Genomic DNA, 17,567 nt, shown 5'->3' with positions numbered 1-17,567 from the left:
TTGAGGAAACCTCAATTAAGGAAGTGTCTCCACCGGACTGGCCTGTAGGTGTATCTGTGGGGCATTTTCTTGACTACTGGCGGAGGTGGAAGGGTCCAGCCCACTGTGGGTGGTACCACCACTGGGCAAGTGGCCCAGGGCTGTACAAATTGAACAAACCATGAAAAGCAAGCCAGGAAACAGCATTCCTCCATGGCCTCTGCTTCAGTTCCTGTCTCCAGGTTCCCGCCTTGGCTTCCCTTGACCATGGACTGTAAGCTGTACGCTGAAATAAACCCTTCTCTCCCGAGGTGCTTTTGGTCAGTATTTTATCACAAAAGTAAGACAGAGCCCTGCAAACCCAGGCAGGACTGTCGGGCGTATTGAGGGACCAACCGGCCTGGAGCAGGAAAACTGTTATTCCAAGCTCAGGTCTGAAGTACAGCTCTGAGGACAAAATCAAGCACAAGGGAGAAACGAGACCTGGCTGTTGGCGACACTCATCTGCCCCTCCCCACCACCACCCCTGCACGGGCTACTGGATTTCATACACTCTGAGTGCTCGGTCATTCCCTGTGACTGTGACTTGGGTCTCCCTGGTCCCCAAATAATTAAATTTCACAGCCAACATCACCACAGAGGTAAGAACCACCAGCCTGTCTGTAGAAGCCCTCCTCCCCTTCCTTGAGTTCTTGTCTGTGCGGTTTGAGCCAGTTCTCCAGGCCCATGCTGACTGGTGAGTCGTTGGGCTTGCGGGGTCCCCATGCTCCTCACCTGAAGAGGGAGCCCAGCTCAGAGAGACTGCAGGCAAGTCCAGGTCTGGTACCCAGCTCTGCAGACCTGGAAATGCCTGGGCTGGCCTCCCTCTACTCCTCATCTAGAATGCCCCACTGTTTGGGGCCTGGTGGGTTATTTGTGTCCATCCTTCCCCATCGAGTTCAAGCCCTCTCATTTGGAGATCTTCCCCACGGTCTTTCTCTCCCATGGCTTTGGAGATTGTGATCAGTAAACAGTATTTTCTGGCCTGCAGCTGCTGAGTATAAACCACCTGTCTCTTTGGTTAGATTTTAAGTTCCTGTGAGTCACAAAGGTTTCCTTTTACCCCAGCCCCACACTCACGCGGGCCCCTCATAGTCCTCTTAGGATAAGGAGACGGAGGAAGCCTCTACTCACACTGACTAGGGAGGACCTGCCTTCTTCTGAACCCGAGCAGGGGAGGTGACAATGGAACCAGGGTGGGGAGAGCTACATTCCAGGAAGTGGAAAGTTACATACAGGTGAGGGATGTGCTTGCACATAGACAGCCTGTTCCATGACAAGGCTGGCTCTTCATCCAAGACAGGAAGGTTGAACTCTGTTCAGGGACAGAGGAGGCTCCTAGGGGGACAGAGTGGACCAGAGCCCCTGCCCAGGAGCGCTCCCCTCCCTGGGCCACAGCCTCACTGTGAGAATTGAGCCGCTGTAGCCACCATAATGAAGCCCCGCTCTATGAGAACACAGGGAAGAGATGCACCAGATGTAAACTTCAGAGTGATTTCTGCTGCAGAGCTCCTGGGCCCCCTCAGGGTGCTGCTACTGTTTTGCTGTCCCCCACCCCAGACACAGTTTGTCTGCTAGCCAGGCTGCCAGCTCACGCCAGATTCCACATAATGATGTTAAATATGGACTGTTCAAAGGTAGGGTTTGTGTGTGTGTGTGTGTGTGTGTGTGTGTGTGTGTGTGTGTGTGTATGTATATATAGTCACCTCTGCTAAGGTACAATTCAAGAAACATCCAGGGAGACACTTCAGCAGCTTGCACTAAAGTCAATTAGAGTTTGGTTAAATGCCTCTGCAGACTTTCATCCACACAGCTGGGTGCAGAGGGGTACAGCCTAGCTCCATCTGCAGGATGCCTTAAACAACGCCATCATCTCATGCTGTCAGTGTTAACAGAGGCTTTGGGTAGGCCTCACTAGGTCCTGTACCCAGCGCATCCTCCACTTCTCTGAAAAACCCAGCTTGAGGGGGCAGTAGCTCAGTGGATGAGTGTGCACTGCTCTTGCAGAGGACCTGAGACTGGTTCCTAGCACCCACACTGGGCGGCTCACAACTACTTTTAACTCCACCTCCATGGGATCTGATGCCCCTCTTCAAGGCTCTGTAGGCATTGCCTGAACATGCACAAACCTTCCTTCAAACAGACACATGCATATACACATTTAGATTTACAATTGGGTTTCTGAATCTAAAAATGAATGAATGAATGAATGAATGAATGAATGAATGAAATTAAACCTTGACTCTTTGAAATCTTCCCTGGCCACTTTCAGGTGATTGTGGACAGGCCAGGAGTCAGGCCTTGTGTGTGAACTCAGCCATTCTCTTAGGCTAGCTTCCTGCATCTCCCAGACTAGTGAGAGGACCATGCCTAAGATGAGGGACTGTGCTGTGTGCTGTTCCTAAGCAGCAGCCTTCCTCCTTGACATAGTAGGGTTGCTTTGCCCTTGCCTCCTTGACATCGAGAATCGCTACGTGTCTTGTTTTGGCTAATGAAACATGAGTGGAAGTGACGCAAGTCACTTTTGCCTAGAAGCATTAAGGCATACAGCCCGCTTTGCCATAGCCTCTTCATCCTGACGTCTAACTGTGGGAGCATACTTTGACATAGGGCTCTGTTGGCTTGGCTCCCTTGGTGACAAGGCCCAGTAGAACCCACAGGCAAGCTGTGAAGCACATATAACACAAATAAGAAATAAACTTGAGTTGTCTTAAGCCACAAATTCCCAGGATTGTTTGTCACTTCAGCATGCATGACCTGGTTCATACTGATTGGCACAGCCTAGTTTGATCACTGATTCCAAGCTTCTAAAACAAATCAATAATTACTAGACCCTACTGACTAGTTCAGTATGGACTTACCTTCAATCTAAAAGACTACATAACATGATTTTATAGATAACAAACTTAAGGCTTAGCAAATGGAGAGAAACACCCACACCACACAACCAAAATCAAAAGACACAAATTCTCTTCCTTCCTTACCCCATCTAGGCAGAGTTCAAGGGCTTCCCCCGAATGAACTGGGCCACTAGGAAGTCCCCATAGTTTCCTATGTCTCTTTAGCGGGACAGAGACCTGGGGACATTGTCTCCCACCCAACTCAGAACTGCCAATGCCCAGGCAGCCAAGGGAACAGGGCTGTACTCACACTAGTGGCGTACTGGATGTCCTTCCAAATGGAGGTCTCCCGGGACAGGTCAGAGGCCTCAAAGAGATTGTCCAGGATGACCTCCCCGATCATGTCATGGCGGGAGAAGCGGTCAAAGTCAAAGACACTGAGATGCAGCTTGCGGTCAGCCAGCTCCTCATAGGGCACGGGGAAGTGGAAGTTCTCGTCAAAGGTAGGGTTCAGGGTCTTGCGGTGCACCCGGGTCTGCATCTTGCACTTGCGGTCGGGCAGGAGGTAGATCTTGACGTAAGGGTCAGAGCTTCCACAAAAGTCCTTGGCAGGGAGGTCAAAGGCCTTCAGGATGCGCACAATCAGGGTCTCGCTCTCGTAGTCATAGCGGAGGCTGAAGTTGATCTTCCCACAGCTCTTGGCGGCCTCACACTTGGCATCATCCCCATCCACTGACTTCTGCTTGTAGAGCTCAGGCTTGATGCGGCCAATGCTGGTGGGCTGCTCGGCCGCTGGCGGGAGCTCGTTACCGTAGTCTACACTGGAGACGTGCATCTGCCGTGGCAGGTGGCGTTTGAAGGACGTGTGTCTGGTAGAGGACAGGAGGCACACATACACACACACACACACACACACACACACACACACACACACAAATGTGTGTCAGGGCTTGGGAAGGAGTGGGATAAAGACAGACCCACCCCTGGTGCCTCATCCTCCCCCTGGTGGGGCCCCTTCCTTCCCTCTCATTGACCCCGCTTTTCCTATTCATACACTTTGCGCACTGAGTGGTTGGAAGCATTGTGTGTCTTAATATATGTAAAGTAGTTGGAATGGTGCCCGCTGTACAGCAAGCTCAATAAATGTTAGCCATTGTTTTAATCATTGTTCTTGCTCTTCTGACATCTGCTTTCTAGGTTTCTTTCCTGGTAGGCATGACTACTTTCTCCATCAGAGCATGAACCTCTGTAAGAGGAGGACTATCCTTCCTACTGCCTACATCTTCATCGTTATCATCATCATCACCACCACCATCACCACTGCTGCCACCATCATGACTACTTACTAGGAATTAGCATCCAGCAGACAGTCAAGTAGTTAAAGGAACAGGCTTTAGAGATAGGCCACATAGGTTAATTTGGGTCCTGCTACTTTAGACAGGTTAGTAAATTCTCTGCACTATAAAAATAAAGATAATAAAAGTAACAACTGCATAGAATTGTGTGAGGGTAAAATAGACGCACACAAAGTGCTTGGAAGGGGGCCAAGTGCGTGATTAGCAACATGGGTTAGCTCTCAGCGATATCACATGGATTCTTTCATTGGTTCCTCACAACAACCTTAGCAGAGTCATTTACCCTAGTTTACAGTTTAGAAAAGTGAGGCTTAAAATGAGCTTTATGCCCAAGGCCGTATGGCAGACTCGGCCTGTGAGACCTTAGCATCTTCATGCCTGTCTTCTGAAGACCATATCTCTTTCCCTTAGATCGGTGTCTCTGAGCCTGGAGGAACATTGCAGAGATCCAGGAATTTACAAAATTCTCAGATTTTGAGTAAACACAGCGCCTATCCACATCTTTTTTTAGAGGTGTTTCTGGAGTTAGAGTAAGCAGGCGGCCCTCAGGTTTGTTGCTGGTAGGCTTTTGAACTAGATGATGCCAGGTTATGCAACTGCTGCCATGTGGGGAACTCAAACGGGTTTTAAAGAAATCCTGGGTCTTAAAAAGCCTGGACTCTCTTGCTTTACCTCCAACATATGACAGACTGTAGCTGCGAGGTTTCATTGACTTAGCCCTTAATGCACCGTGAACTTTTACGTCTCCGGGCCTTTGCATGGACTCTTCCCCCTGTCTGAAGTTTTTCCTTGCCTCAAAACTCTCACCCTAGCTTCTAGTCTGGTCTTCTGTGTTCTCACATTCGCAGCCATGTGCTTACCACATGCACAGCATCTCACCATGAAGGTTCCCCTTCCGTCACACCTATCCTGACGCCACCTCCCCTCTTGATTGCCACCGTGGATCACACCATCTGATCTGGTCCTCCAAAGACACATGCTATTACTTTTGGACCCTGGTTCTCAGAGGCTGGAATCTCTCTGATGCACTCTATCAGAAAGCATGGGCGCGTGGGGGTTAGAAGGGGAGAGGTGCACCCTTCACCTGGTGGATGATGCTGGTTCTGTGGTCTGTCGCTGCAGCCTCGTGTGACGCATGATGTGCTCTTTGACTGACATCTGCACCTCGGCTGGGATATCTGGGGAAGTGTGGCTGATCTTCACAGCCGCCTCCAGGAAGCCCAGAGCACTGGGGTCCTTCAGCTTATCCGCCATGTTGCGTCTGGAGCTGGGACTTGGGAGGGTCTCTGAAGCAGGGTTAGCAGAAGAGGGGCTGGAAGCCTCCTTGCTCCTCCTGGGCATCCAGCACAGCTTCCAAAAGAGAAAGAGAAAAACTGCCACCAGGGCCACGCCACACACAATAACTACCACGGCGAGGAGGCTGACAGAGGTGCCTGCCCTCGGCGTGAGGCAGGCAGGGAAGGACAGAGACAGACAGAGGTGGGGATAAGCAGGTGAGGCGTTGGAAGAAGGCACACACAGAAGGGACAAAGACGGAAGAAGAGAGAAGAACGGTCATGAGCCAAGCTGCCAAGTCACGGGAAGAGGCGTTGGTTTGGGGGTTGACCACTGATGGCCCGTTTTGTCAACTCTCTGCAACCTGGTGTTCACCAGAGTCTGACTGCTTCAGCATCACCCTGCCTCCACCTTTTACCAGCTTGGGGAGCACTGGCTGCGTGCCCTACTGCTCCTGGCTTGTGCCCAGGGAGGGGACAGTGATTTAAATGGGAATCTAAGCAAATGTGCAAATTCCTGAAGCGTTCATATTTGTACACTGTTTGAATTTCTATCAGAGCAGTTACTGCGGCCAGACTTCTAAGTGTCTTGTTTTTCTTTTTCACTCTTTTTATTTGGGTCCTGGGGATGAAACCCAGAGCCTTGCCCTTGTTATGCAAGTCACCTTTCATTGGACTTTCTCTCCAGCCCCCTACGGTGATTTTTGCACACAACCCACACACAGTCTGTGAGGTAGGGGCAGATGCTGGCTAACTCACGCTCCCTTCTTTGTCCAGGTTCTAGTCTTGTTTGATCCGGAAACAAAGCAGGAATTCAATAAACACCCAGCTCTCTCCCAGGGAGAGGAGTCCAGCCCCATTTCCCTAAGGGCAGGTGTGTTAGCCTCTGTTTCCCTAGAGTTTTCTTCCTGTTGTAGGCTAACCAGGTACTTGTAGTAAGTTGGAACCTGATTACTAGGGTCTATATAGGTCAAGGCTAATTACAAAGTACAAATGACTCCCGTCACTGTCTTCTTCCATTCTGTGGTTCTTTGGAAGTTTTATTGTAAACCGAGTATTTGTGATCGGTGTGCCTGGGTTGGAAGCAGGCACTGAAAGCCTTAACCTGCTCCTGTCCAGACCCAGGGGTGTCCATCATCTCAAGACAGCTGTGCAGAATGCCTCCTCATGTGCAGAGTTGGTATGCAGGCTCCTACCCCACTTCCTCTCCCCAGATGTGAAGATGAATCTTTGAGCCTGAGGCAGAAGTCAGAAGGCTCTGAGCCAGAGGTATGCCTGGCAGGGCTGTCACGTGATCACTTGTGGATGAGCCAGCCTAGGAGTCTGGTTTGGCTAATACTGTGTGAGAAGCTATGAAATTCCATAACTGTCACTACTCCAGATGTTTGACATTTTTCTGGAAGATGGCCAATGACTTGCTAACTGGCCGTGGGCAGATGGGTGACTTCCTCTACACGGATGAGTCCCATCAGCTCAACCCTCTGCTGTCTTTCACTTGACTGGTCCCTGCAGACCTGGAGGTTGGAGCCTCTGGACCGGCTGCTAACTGCCTTACTAATCTTACCGTGTGCAATTAGTCAACAAGTACCAAGGCGAGGCCGTCTATTTAAAGATGGCAGCAGTGGCCCAGAGGAGTGGCTTACAAGAGGCCACAGGTTAGTCAGACATAGGACACTTGGGCCAGGCCCAGTGTCCACTATCTTATTCTTTCCATTTCTATGATATGTTTGTCTCAGATTAAACTCTAGACTCCTACTGGTTCCAGGTATAGTGTGTTTTCATTCATGAACCGGCTTATGAGCAGGCATACATGAATGAGTTACAAATCTTTCCTATTTAAGTTTAGCTATGCCAGATTGCCAGATTCTGAGCTAGGCTTGGCAAAATGCCTAGGTCCCTCCAGGTACTTTTACTGTATCCAGTCCTAAAAGAAAACTACCCTACATTCTGAGGAAGTAAGAACTTTAGCCATGCTCTTGAGGAGCCTTCCAGCTTCCTGTCTAGTCCCTGCCCCAGCAGCCAGGTGCCTCCATGAAAAGAGGTGAAGAGAAGATTGTCTGCAAGGCTCTCCCCACCTCCTCTGCCCCACTCAGGCCAGCACAGGGACTCCAGAGCCCTTCTCTGGCTAGGAACTAGCACTAGCCTGTCCTCTAGAACAGCGATTCTCAACCAGTGAATCCTGACCCCTTTAGGGTCAAATGACCCTTTCTCAGGGTCGCCTAAGACTATCAGAAAACACAGATATTTACACTACGATTCATAACAGTAGCAAAATTGCAGTTATGAAGTAGCAATAAAAATAATTGTATGATTGGGGTCACCACAATGTGAGGAACTGTATTAAAGGGTCATGGCATTAGGAAGGTTGAGAACTATTGCTCTAGAGGCTACCAGGTCTCCAATGAGGCATGCATGTATCCCAAGAGAGAAAATTTCCAAGATATTGTAATATTTATTATGTCATATAAGTAGTCAAAAAGTCATATATGGGTTGATAGTAATAAGTATTTTATTATTGGATTTAGTCAATTTATTCAACATCATTATGTCCAATATTAAAATGGTTTTTATATATCCAATCATGTGGTCCTCTCTAATGAAAACAGGTGAAATTATTGATCTCTCTTTGCATCCAGTAACATCCAGAGAATTAACAGATTGCCCAGGTCACACAGTCAGTGAGGTGGGTCTAGTCTCCAGCCTCGTGCATAGGACTCAGCAATAGCACTTTGGTAGAGTATGTATATAACTTGGAGACAGGTACACATATGTTGGAAGCACTTACTCAGATTTTTTCCTGTTGTACGTTTATGATCTAAATGGCTTGGAGGCTGTCTTTCCAAGCCCTTACCCGTCTGGGTGCATCTGGAAAGCTACTGTAGATATGTATATCCTTATTCTAAGTGTCTGGACATCTCTGGACCCTTCCCATGTGCGCTCTTTGTTATGGTTATTCTGGGCCCATTTTCTGCAGTGAGCCACTTGAAAACAAAAGGTATTTCTAGGGCCGTGCTTTCCTTTGATCATACATTTTACTTGCTCTGGTAATAATTAGAATTTTAATGAGAAGGGAGGAGGTGAGGGGGGAATCCAGAGAGCACAGAGTGCATTTAAATGTTCAGCTTTACAAAAAAAAAAAAAAACAAAAAACAAAAAACTGAATTCATAAATGAAAGAAGGTGGGGGAGGGACCAGGGGATTCTTCCCCCTCCCAGCTTTGTGTAGTTGTTATTGTAGTTGCTTCTCCATGTGACCTCCAGCTGCTGCTCCCTTGGCTCTATGCTTAGAGAAGACAGAGGGTACGGATGATTGGGAATCAGTCCCTAGCACTCAAAACTGGTTATGAAAGAACAGGAGGGCCACCCCATGCCTGGAGAATCTTCTCCCAGGACTAGAAGAGCCTGGGCATTGACATCTCACAGGCAGACAATGCAAGGAGAACTAGGTTCTGGACACTGAAAGAGTTCATCCATACGGGAGGCATAAGGTGGTAAGTAAGAAAGCAAGAGCAGGCCGGGCAGTGGTGGCGCACGCCTTTAATCCCAGCACTTGGGAGGCAGAGGCAGGCGGATCTCTGTGAGTTCAAGGCCAGCCTGGTCTGCAGAGTGAGTTCTAGAACAGCCAGAACTACACAGGGAAACCTTGTCTTAAAAAACAAAAACACAAACAAACAAAAAAATCACTGCTATGATTGGGGTAATAAAAAGCTGAATGGCCAATAGCTAGGCAGGAGATATAGGTTGGACTTCCTGGCAGGGAAAGGAAATAGGAGGAAGTATCTAGCCCCATGAGAGAGACTCGAGGAGACACAGAGGAAATAGGATGAGTGGTACGTGACAGAACGTAGATTAATAGAAATGGGTTGATTTAAGTTATGAGAGCTAGTTAAAAACAAGCCTGAGCTAAGGCTAAACTTTCATAATTAATAATGTCTCTGTGTTGTTATTTGTGAACTAGCAGCCCAAAGGAAAAAATCTGACTAGAGAGAGAGAGAGAGAGAGAGAGAGAGAGAGAGAGAGAGAGAGAGAGAGAGAGGGAGAGAGAGAGAAGAAGGAGGAGGAGGAAGACAAGAGGAGGTGGTAATTGTAGAGGACTTAAAATAACACGGGTGGTCTTGAACTCAGCCAACCTTCATCCCCAGTGTGTGAGTCAGCTCTCTGTCATTCTAACAAATGCCTGAGATAACAACTTCTGAAGAGCAAAGGTTTGTTTTGGCTCACTGTTCTGGAGGCTGTAGTCTATGATCTGTCAGTCCCATTGTTTGGCCCACCGTGGCCCATCATAGTGGACAGGTGTGGTGAAACAAAACCTCTTCCACCAAGACCAAGAAGCAAGAGAGAGGAAGAGAAGGGGGAAGGGACTGGGGGCCTGCTACAACAGTAGGCCTCATTGCTGGAAGGTTCTACCCCTCCCAACAGGCTGACTTCGGGAAACAAGCTTGCAACACATGGGCCTTTGGGTAGACGCTACCAATCCAAGCTATGGCACCTGCTTTCAGACCATCTAGCCACCTCTGGGAGAGAAAAAGATGGGTAGATCTATTTGTGCTTTGGAGACATAATCCCAAGGACATTGTCTGGAACAAAGGCATGTGGCTTTAATCCTAGCTGGGGACCTGGACTTCACAAGGTACACAGAAATGTGGCAGGTATCTCGGGAGGTGTGGGGGGGGGGGCGCAACCAGTGTAGATGACTGAAAAGTGCATGTCATCCACGTGGCTTTCTAATGGTTCTTCCTACCTCACTGAATCATTATGAAAATGAAATAAGCACAGCCCTAATATGAAGAGAGTGTTCCCCAAACACAAGCTGCTATTATTCCCCAAGACTTGGTTTTCTCTTTTGGTTAAGTATAATTGTTTGCTATGTACAGCTCGGCCTCTAGAGCAGAGAACAGAGACCCTAGGTCAGAGGGCAAAGTGGCCTCAGTTCCCTCTTCCCTCCTGGGAAATTAAGATCCCCTTGAAGGTCACTAGGGTAGGGCCTGCTGCTTGGTCACCTTAAGTGAGACTATCTGGTTATCTGGTAGGATGATGGCTCATGGCCTCCTTCCTCATCCAGGGATGCTAAGTTATTCATTAGCATCCCAGGGCCTGCTTGTCTGCCCTGTGACACTTCATTCTCTAAAGACGGACCAGGTGCCCCCTCCTCTTCCCTCCATCCACAGTGTCAGGATTCATCAGCAACTCATATCGCTTGCTCTTGTTGCCATTTTTTCTAATGTGTTCCCACATCAGGGAAATCCATTTTGTAACCATCACGGGCATTCTTGCTAACAGATTGTAGTTGAAAAGACAAACTGGAGAGAGAAATAGCAAAGAAAGGACAGGTTCCCAGCTCACTCCAGTACCAGAGAAGCCTGGCCCAGGGCCTGGAGTTGTTGCTGGCCCCTCAGAAATACAGATGCCCAGCTGTGCTTTTCTTCACATCTTTGTGGAGACCACAGGTAAACCACAGCTCAGAGAAGAAGAGATACAGAGGTCCAATAACATGGAAGGAACAGCATTTAGTCCAGGGAGGGAAGAGACTCCAGGCAGAACCACTCGTATTAATATTAATGATCGTATTTGCTGTTCATTTCTATGCAGCAAGCATTGTGCCTTTCATATCATCTCATTTAATCTTTACAGCCTCCTGAAGAATTCATATTCACTTCTCACAGATAAACCAAGTATAGAGATGATAACCAAGTCACTGGCTCAAGGGATGTGGAGTGTGTGAGGCAGAAGAGCAGGGATTTGAATGCAGGGCTTTCTGACACCCAGGTCCAGGCTCTTGAACCAGGCATCTCTGGGGACTGGAGGTGGGGCGTTAGCACTGCAGACTCAAACCTGCACAGCAAAGTCAGGGAAACATCTCTTACCTGGAATCTGGAGAAGATGAGAGTGTTCTCTACTCTTTGGCCTGATCTTTTAAACCTGGACAGATCCCTGTAGTCTTGGGCTGGAACTAGCCTCCACTCTGATTTTTCTTCTTCTCTGAGAAGTGCATGTCCTCAAGTTACCCATGAACTACCAAATAGCTAGTGGCTCCTGAAAAGCCCCATCCAGTGATATCCCTGAGGAATACCCATGAGTGTCTCTGTGTGTGTGTGTGTGTGTGTGTGTGTGTGTGTGTGTGTGTGTGTTGTGTATGTGGTGAGTGCTGTGTGTGTGATGTGTGTGTGTGATGTGCTGTGGTGTGGTGTGGTGTGTGTGTGTGTGTGTGTATGTGGTGAATGCTGTGTGTGTGCTGTGTGTGTGTGATGTGGTGTGGTGTGGTGTGGTGTATGTGTGTGTGTGTGTATTGAGAAAACAGTAGCTGGTCCTTACTGAGGCTAACAGACACGGTCCATTAATAATAAGCCCTGCTGTGGCTTGTAAATTTATTAGGAGAAGTGGGTGTAATTAAATTCAGAGTCAGGGGGAGGGGGAGCAGAGGGCCATTGCTTCCTTTTCTTCTTTAGAGAGCCGGGCAAGCCACCGATGGGGATAATTAGCAGAGTCCAAACAGAGAAGGAATTAATGCTCCTGAAAAAACTGTGATGAGGAGAGACAATGCCGGGCTAATTATGGCCGCACCAAGCTTTATGACTGGGTGCCTGCTTCCACCATCGTTTGAGGATTCAGAGACAAATTGGAGACTAATGTAGAACGTTATGGTGAAAAATCTTCGGCACTAATTCGGCTTATTATTATTATTATTATTATTATTATTATTATTATTATTATTATTTTATTATTGCAGATGGTCCCTGTACCTTTCTACCCATGGTACCCCTAAATGGGGAATTAAAAGTTGGTGTGGTGGAGGGGAGGAACAGTCAGCCATTCTCTCCCTTCTGTTCTCCGCCCCAGTTTATAGCTGCACTAGTGAGAGGCGAGAGCTGCGTGGGATGTCATGGGGAAGGAGTTCCGTGCCCCAGAGAGAGAAAAAGTTGAGGGATAAGGGGGCTGGAGAGATGGCTCAGAGGTTAAGAGCACCGACTGCTCTTCCAGAGGTCCTGAGTTCAATTCCCAGCACCCACATGGTGGCTCACAACCATCTGTAATGAGATCTGGCACCCTCTTCGGTGTACATAATAAATAAATAAATCTTTAAAAAAAAAAAGTTGAGGGATAAGGTGTCATTTAAACCTGCAGTGTCTGGACTGGCTGCCCAGCTGCCGCAGCTCTGACCAGACTTCCTAAGAGGCTCAGTATTAGAGGTTCCTCCTCCTAAGTCCAAGCTGTGGGGGTGAGGGTGAGCTCAATCAGGTCATCTTACCATGTTCAACCCAACTCAAGACAACCCTAAAGAAGCATGGCCCGACCCCCAGCCCCAAAGTCAGTCCTCATCATTTACAGCCCACCCCCCCAGCTCAGTGGGCCAAGAAGACAAAGAAATGTTTGCGCAGTAAGAAGAGAAAACACAACTTCTGCACAGAGCTCAAAGGAATGAAGCAGACTAGAACGACCAGCTCCACTTGGCCCCATCACAGCCAGAGGGAGAACAGAACTCCCAGAGACATCTAGAATGCAAGGGCGCCACAACTGTTAGATGTTAGACTTTAAGACACTCAGAGTGCATTCTAGGTGTGGTGGTGCTGTATCAGGAGGATTGTCACAAGTTCCAGGCCAACCTGGGCTACATAGCTGGATCCTGTCTCAAAACATCAAGAGAGGAAAAATAAGTTAAGGAATGAAACATACTAGTATTGGTAAACCACCCCGCCAGTTGTTCAGGGTGGTGCATGGCTTCCACAAATGTAAAATATATTCCTTCCTTTCGTCTAGAAGGGGCCAGGGAGTGTCTGATTCTTCAGATGAAGAAATGGGACTCTGTTTTAGAGAAATGTGCATTGCATTTCATTTGCCAGCACACACAGGGGGAAAAAACATTCTCTAGGCTGCAAAAGCCAACTTCAAAACCAGGTGGTTGGATCACAGAACATCTCTAGAGTCATTAGCAAAGCTAACAAACATTACATCCATCTAGGGCCATAGGTAGGCTGGGAACAACTGCTCCTGGCTGCCAGCCTGCAGCACCAGGCAGCTTGGGTCAGATTTCAGGTTCCAGAATATTCCAGAACAGTCAGATTTCTGTTGCACACTTGCCCTCTGCAACTTGGACGATATATAAAGTTCATTCACCTCAACAGGGAAAATGACTGAAGGAAAGCCTGTTGGTGACTATTTGAGTGCATGGGGCATATAAGGAGTAAATTAAGAAAGAAAGCAGACCTTTTATTCTCAGGGTTTTTAGAGAAAGTGGGAAAGCGAAAAGTTTCAGTATAGATCTTTCCAAGTCAGGGTCTAACTCATGGAGATTTCTGATGCAATTCCTTACCCAGACCCTGGCCTATAGGAAGGTCTGTACAAATGGTAGTGGACTCTGAGTCTCAACTGTTGAAGCTCAGGGTATTACTGGGAATCCTGGAAGCTAGACACTTTGGAGCTGGCAGAAGGCAAGAAAAAAAGATAGGATGGAAAAGGGAGCCGAGCATACTCTGCTCACTTGCACTTTTTTCATAAAACTGCAGATGAAAAGATCCAGCGTTGCTTTGGTTGGAGGATCGGATCCTAGATGGAGTCTCTGGGGTGCAAGGAGCAGGCTGGGAGGTGGAAAGTCTGCACTCTGGCCTGAATACCACATCTCCATCAATCCAGTGCTCACCTAAATCCCCAAGGTCCGGGAGCCAGCAGAGCCAGGGATGTGATCCAGCCCCCTGACTACCTGCATCCCTTGCTTATCTTGGCCCCAAGATTTGGGGGCTTGTGACAGACACAGTAACCAAGTTAAAGCTCCCCAGGGCCGGGGCAGTTTGTACAACTCAAATTCACCTTAGGGCAGGGTACTGATTGAGCTGGTACCCTGCCTCTCGCCCAGGCTTCACTCACCTCAGCTTGGGCGTTCAGATTAAAGGAATCTTTCAGGAGTCGGAATACCAGTGTTTCCCCCAACACATCCACACAACAGTCTACCCTGCCCCCAGCATTTTTGCGGTGGACAGGTAGTAACGCAGAACTCTGTGGATGTGTTCTGTCCCTCCATACTCTGAGGTATCAAGCCCAGAGGGAAGACCCCACTGCAGATGGAGCATCTGAGGAAAAGATGGGAGGCAGCTAATGGAAAGGGGGGAGGTAGGAAGTGACTGACTTGAGAAAATTTCTGTCTTGGGAGTATATGGAGCTGGGGGTGTGCATAAGAAGATGACGCCAGAGAAACGGTCTCTAATGACACTCTAATCTGTCCTGAGAATACCGAAGAGGGAGAGCAACTTAAACCACTGTTCTACGCCAAAGTTCTTTAAGTCTAGTCTTGGTCTCTTCTGCTGTGGTCATCAATTCATTGATAAAATAGTGCCAGAGAAGGCCAGAGAGAGAGAGAGCAGCGTTCCTAATGACTCATACAGATGTGAGGTGGGCTCCACTCACACAAGGCTGGATACAGCCTCCTGGAGGATACACACAGCCTTCCCCGGCCTCTCTACTCCCTCCCTCAAAGGCTCTATTCCTAACCCAGAATCTACCTCGATCTTTGACCTTTAGCCTCAAATGGAAACAGGGTTCTGGAGTCTGAGGTCACTGGAGAGCTTACCCGACCTGCACTTGATCCCAGAATCTATCCTCTGGTCCCTGGCCACTTGTCCCTGGGGAGACCAGTGGGGACCATGTTCTTGCCTCTAGCATTCCCCTCCTCTCTTTCCCGCGCCAGCCATATGGAACCATGAAGCGACTCCCACTTAAGCCTAGGCCCAGGGCCACTAGGGTCCGAGTCCGGGTCTCGGTTGGGGACAGGGTTCAGTGAGTCTGCGGAGCCCCGAGGAACTCCAGCGCCTCGGTCTCTGCAGGATCTCCCCACCCCCACGCCGCATTCACTCCGGGCCTCGCGCTGCCCCGGGCCCTTCCATCCAAGGGGACACGACCCATACTCGCTCTGTCCTGGACCCTCCTAATTGTGGGACAAAGGATCCCGCTGCAGCGGGCGAGCTTGGCGGCAAAGACCGGTGCAGCAGGTACATACCCGGGCCGGTCGGCTGCCACGCCGCGGACACTCCCGCGGCTCCCGCCGCCAGGGCGCGACACGCCACCCCTGTTGTCGCGACTCCCGCGAGACGTCGCGGCTGCACGCGGGACCCTCCCCGCGGGGCTCGGGCTCGGGCTCTGGACTCACCGGCTCCGGTAAGCTCGACTTGGCTCGGGCGGCCGCCGGGGCTACGTCCGGCGCAGGGTCCGCACCGCCCGGGCAGGAGGTTCCCGCCTGGCAAAGTCGGCGAGAGGCACCGGCTCAGTTGCGCACCCGCCCGGAGTCCGAGTGAGTCAGAGAGAGACCGGGGGAGCGAGTTATAGGGGTGCCGGGGGGGGGGGGGTACGCCACGACACCCTCCCCACCCCCACCCCCACCCCACCCCCGGCGAGACGCAGACAGCCACTGGCTGCTGAGAGACCTGGACACAAAGACCGCGTGCCAGCTGCAGACGCAAGTTTTTCCCAAGCCCAGGGGCTCGACCCGCCTTCACCCAGTCACTGAGGGGCCCTGGACCCTGGAATCCCCGGGGAACTCAGTCTTTCCTCCGCAGCCAGGATGTCTCCCACTCCACGACCCCGGCCGATCGCCCCTGGGGTGAGCCTAGAGACACCAGGGAAACTGAGGCCCCAGGAGTGCCGCATCTCGGAGCTCTCCCATTAGTGACCCGAGGGGAGAAGGGGTTCTCCTCCCGGATCCCCTTCGAATTTCTTCCTGCGGGCGGTGAGCCAGGGGACTGGCCCAGGCTGGGACCCTAAGCTAGACTTCTGAGGTTTCTGGGGCTCTTGGACCGGTGCCTTGGGGGAAGGGAGGCCACTGGGGTGAAAATCCAGGAATGGAGGGGGCTCTGGGTCTCCCGGTACCTGAGTCGGCCGCGCTCGGACTCTGCTCCGGGGGCTGCAGCTCGAAGCTCCGACAAGTCTCCACGTCCAGCCCGAGAGGGGGCGGCCGGGCCCGGCACAGAGAGGCCAGGACCGCGAGCGCCGCCTGGCACCGAGGCCCTCCGGCCCCCCAAACCCCGCTCATGCCCCGTACACTCAGGCCTGCGGAGCAGTGGCTCGAACCCCAGCCACGACCGGACTGGGGCGGGGCAAGGCGGCCCCAAGAAGACCCTCCCCGCAGCGGCCCCCTGCGGCTCGACTGTGCTTTTAATCACTTCCCCGCAGGGTCCCCGCCCCTCACGTGGCATCCCGCGGCAGCTGGCAAGTCTGGCGCCTCTCGGCCGCCCCCTCCACACGCAGGGACCTGCCTGAGTCCGGGAAGGTTCCAACCCCGTGGTCCCACACCGTTTAGGATTCAAGGCCACTGCGGATGTGACCACTGCGGTGGGACTCAGTTTTTTCCTTCTCGTAAAAGAGGTGTAATGATTACTGGTGCTTCGTGAGCTCCCTGAGAATATAGGTAGTACTTGTGAAAACGTTGGGGAAACTGCCACATGCCACACAAGTGGGCATCGCAATAACACAACATAAAAAGGGATGGCCTGACTGTACGGCGGGAGGACCCTGCCATGGTTGTTGACAGGAGAAGTTAGCCAGACTTGCCGGGTCTCAGCTTCGGAGATAGAAGACCCCAAGACTGCGGAGTGAGGGGAACTGTACAGAAGACTTTCAGAGCCCCGCAAGCTTGTGGTCCAAGGCACCCGCACGTTGCTATGGCGACGGAGGCAGCGGCCGTCTCTCTCCATGGCAACGGGAGGAGAAAGTTTCTGGCCAATAGGAATGGGGAGCATTTCAGGAAGGGGTTCGGTTCCCACCAGACCCACCTTCACGCATCAGACCAAACCCACCAGAAATAATATATTTTTCTATGAAGCATATATAACAAGAGCCAGAAAGACCGAAAACTAAATAGGAGTCTCACTTCACGGGAAGCTGTGAAGTGAGACTCTGAAACAGGATGGCTGGGATGCTTCACTCAGCCCTGGAAATCTAGCAGCCATTGCTAACTGCCAGCGCACAGAGCCCTGTAATGTCCTATCACGGTAGATTCCTGCCCTCACCTATCATCAATGTGTGGGATCTGGGAGAGAAACTTTAGCCGGAGCCCACACACATGCTGGTGTGTGCAAGGGAAAGTGGTCGGGGAGGAGG

At 50.5% G+C, this 17,567-nt stretch overlaps 1 protein-coding gene across 1 annotated transcript in view; it reads right to left on the bottom strand.

The window, feature by feature from the left end:
- Window positions 1–16,572, bottom strand: part of Syt6 (synaptotagmin 6) — a 57,579-nt gene extending 41,007 nt beyond the window's left edge. The window contains exons 1-3 of the mRNA XM_059265991.1: window positions 16,338–16,572; window positions 5,298–5,646; window positions 3,169–3,727 (exon numbers count right to left, since the gene is read on the bottom strand). Of these exons, the coding sequence (XP_059121974.1) occupies window positions 3,169–3,727; window positions 5,298–5,646; window positions 16,338–16,500 (1,071 nt within the window). The 5' untranslated portion in view covers window positions 16,501–16,572. The remainder of the gene's footprint in view (window positions 1–3,168; window positions 3,728–5,297; window positions 5,647–16,337) is intronic.
- Between the last annotated feature and the right edge of the window lie 995 nt (window positions 16,573–17,567).

The sequence above is a fragment of the Peromyscus eremicus genome, chromosome 6, assembly GCF_949786415.1.
Source record: "Peromyscus eremicus chromosome 6, PerEre_H2_v1, whole genome shotgun sequence".
NCBI classification, from domain to species: domain Eukaryota; kingdom Metazoa; phylum Chordata; class Mammalia; order Rodentia; family Cricetidae; genus Peromyscus; species Peromyscus eremicus.
The sequence above is the reverse complement of the archived record's forward strand: the minus strand, read 5'-3'. Positions and strand labels throughout refer to the sequence as shown.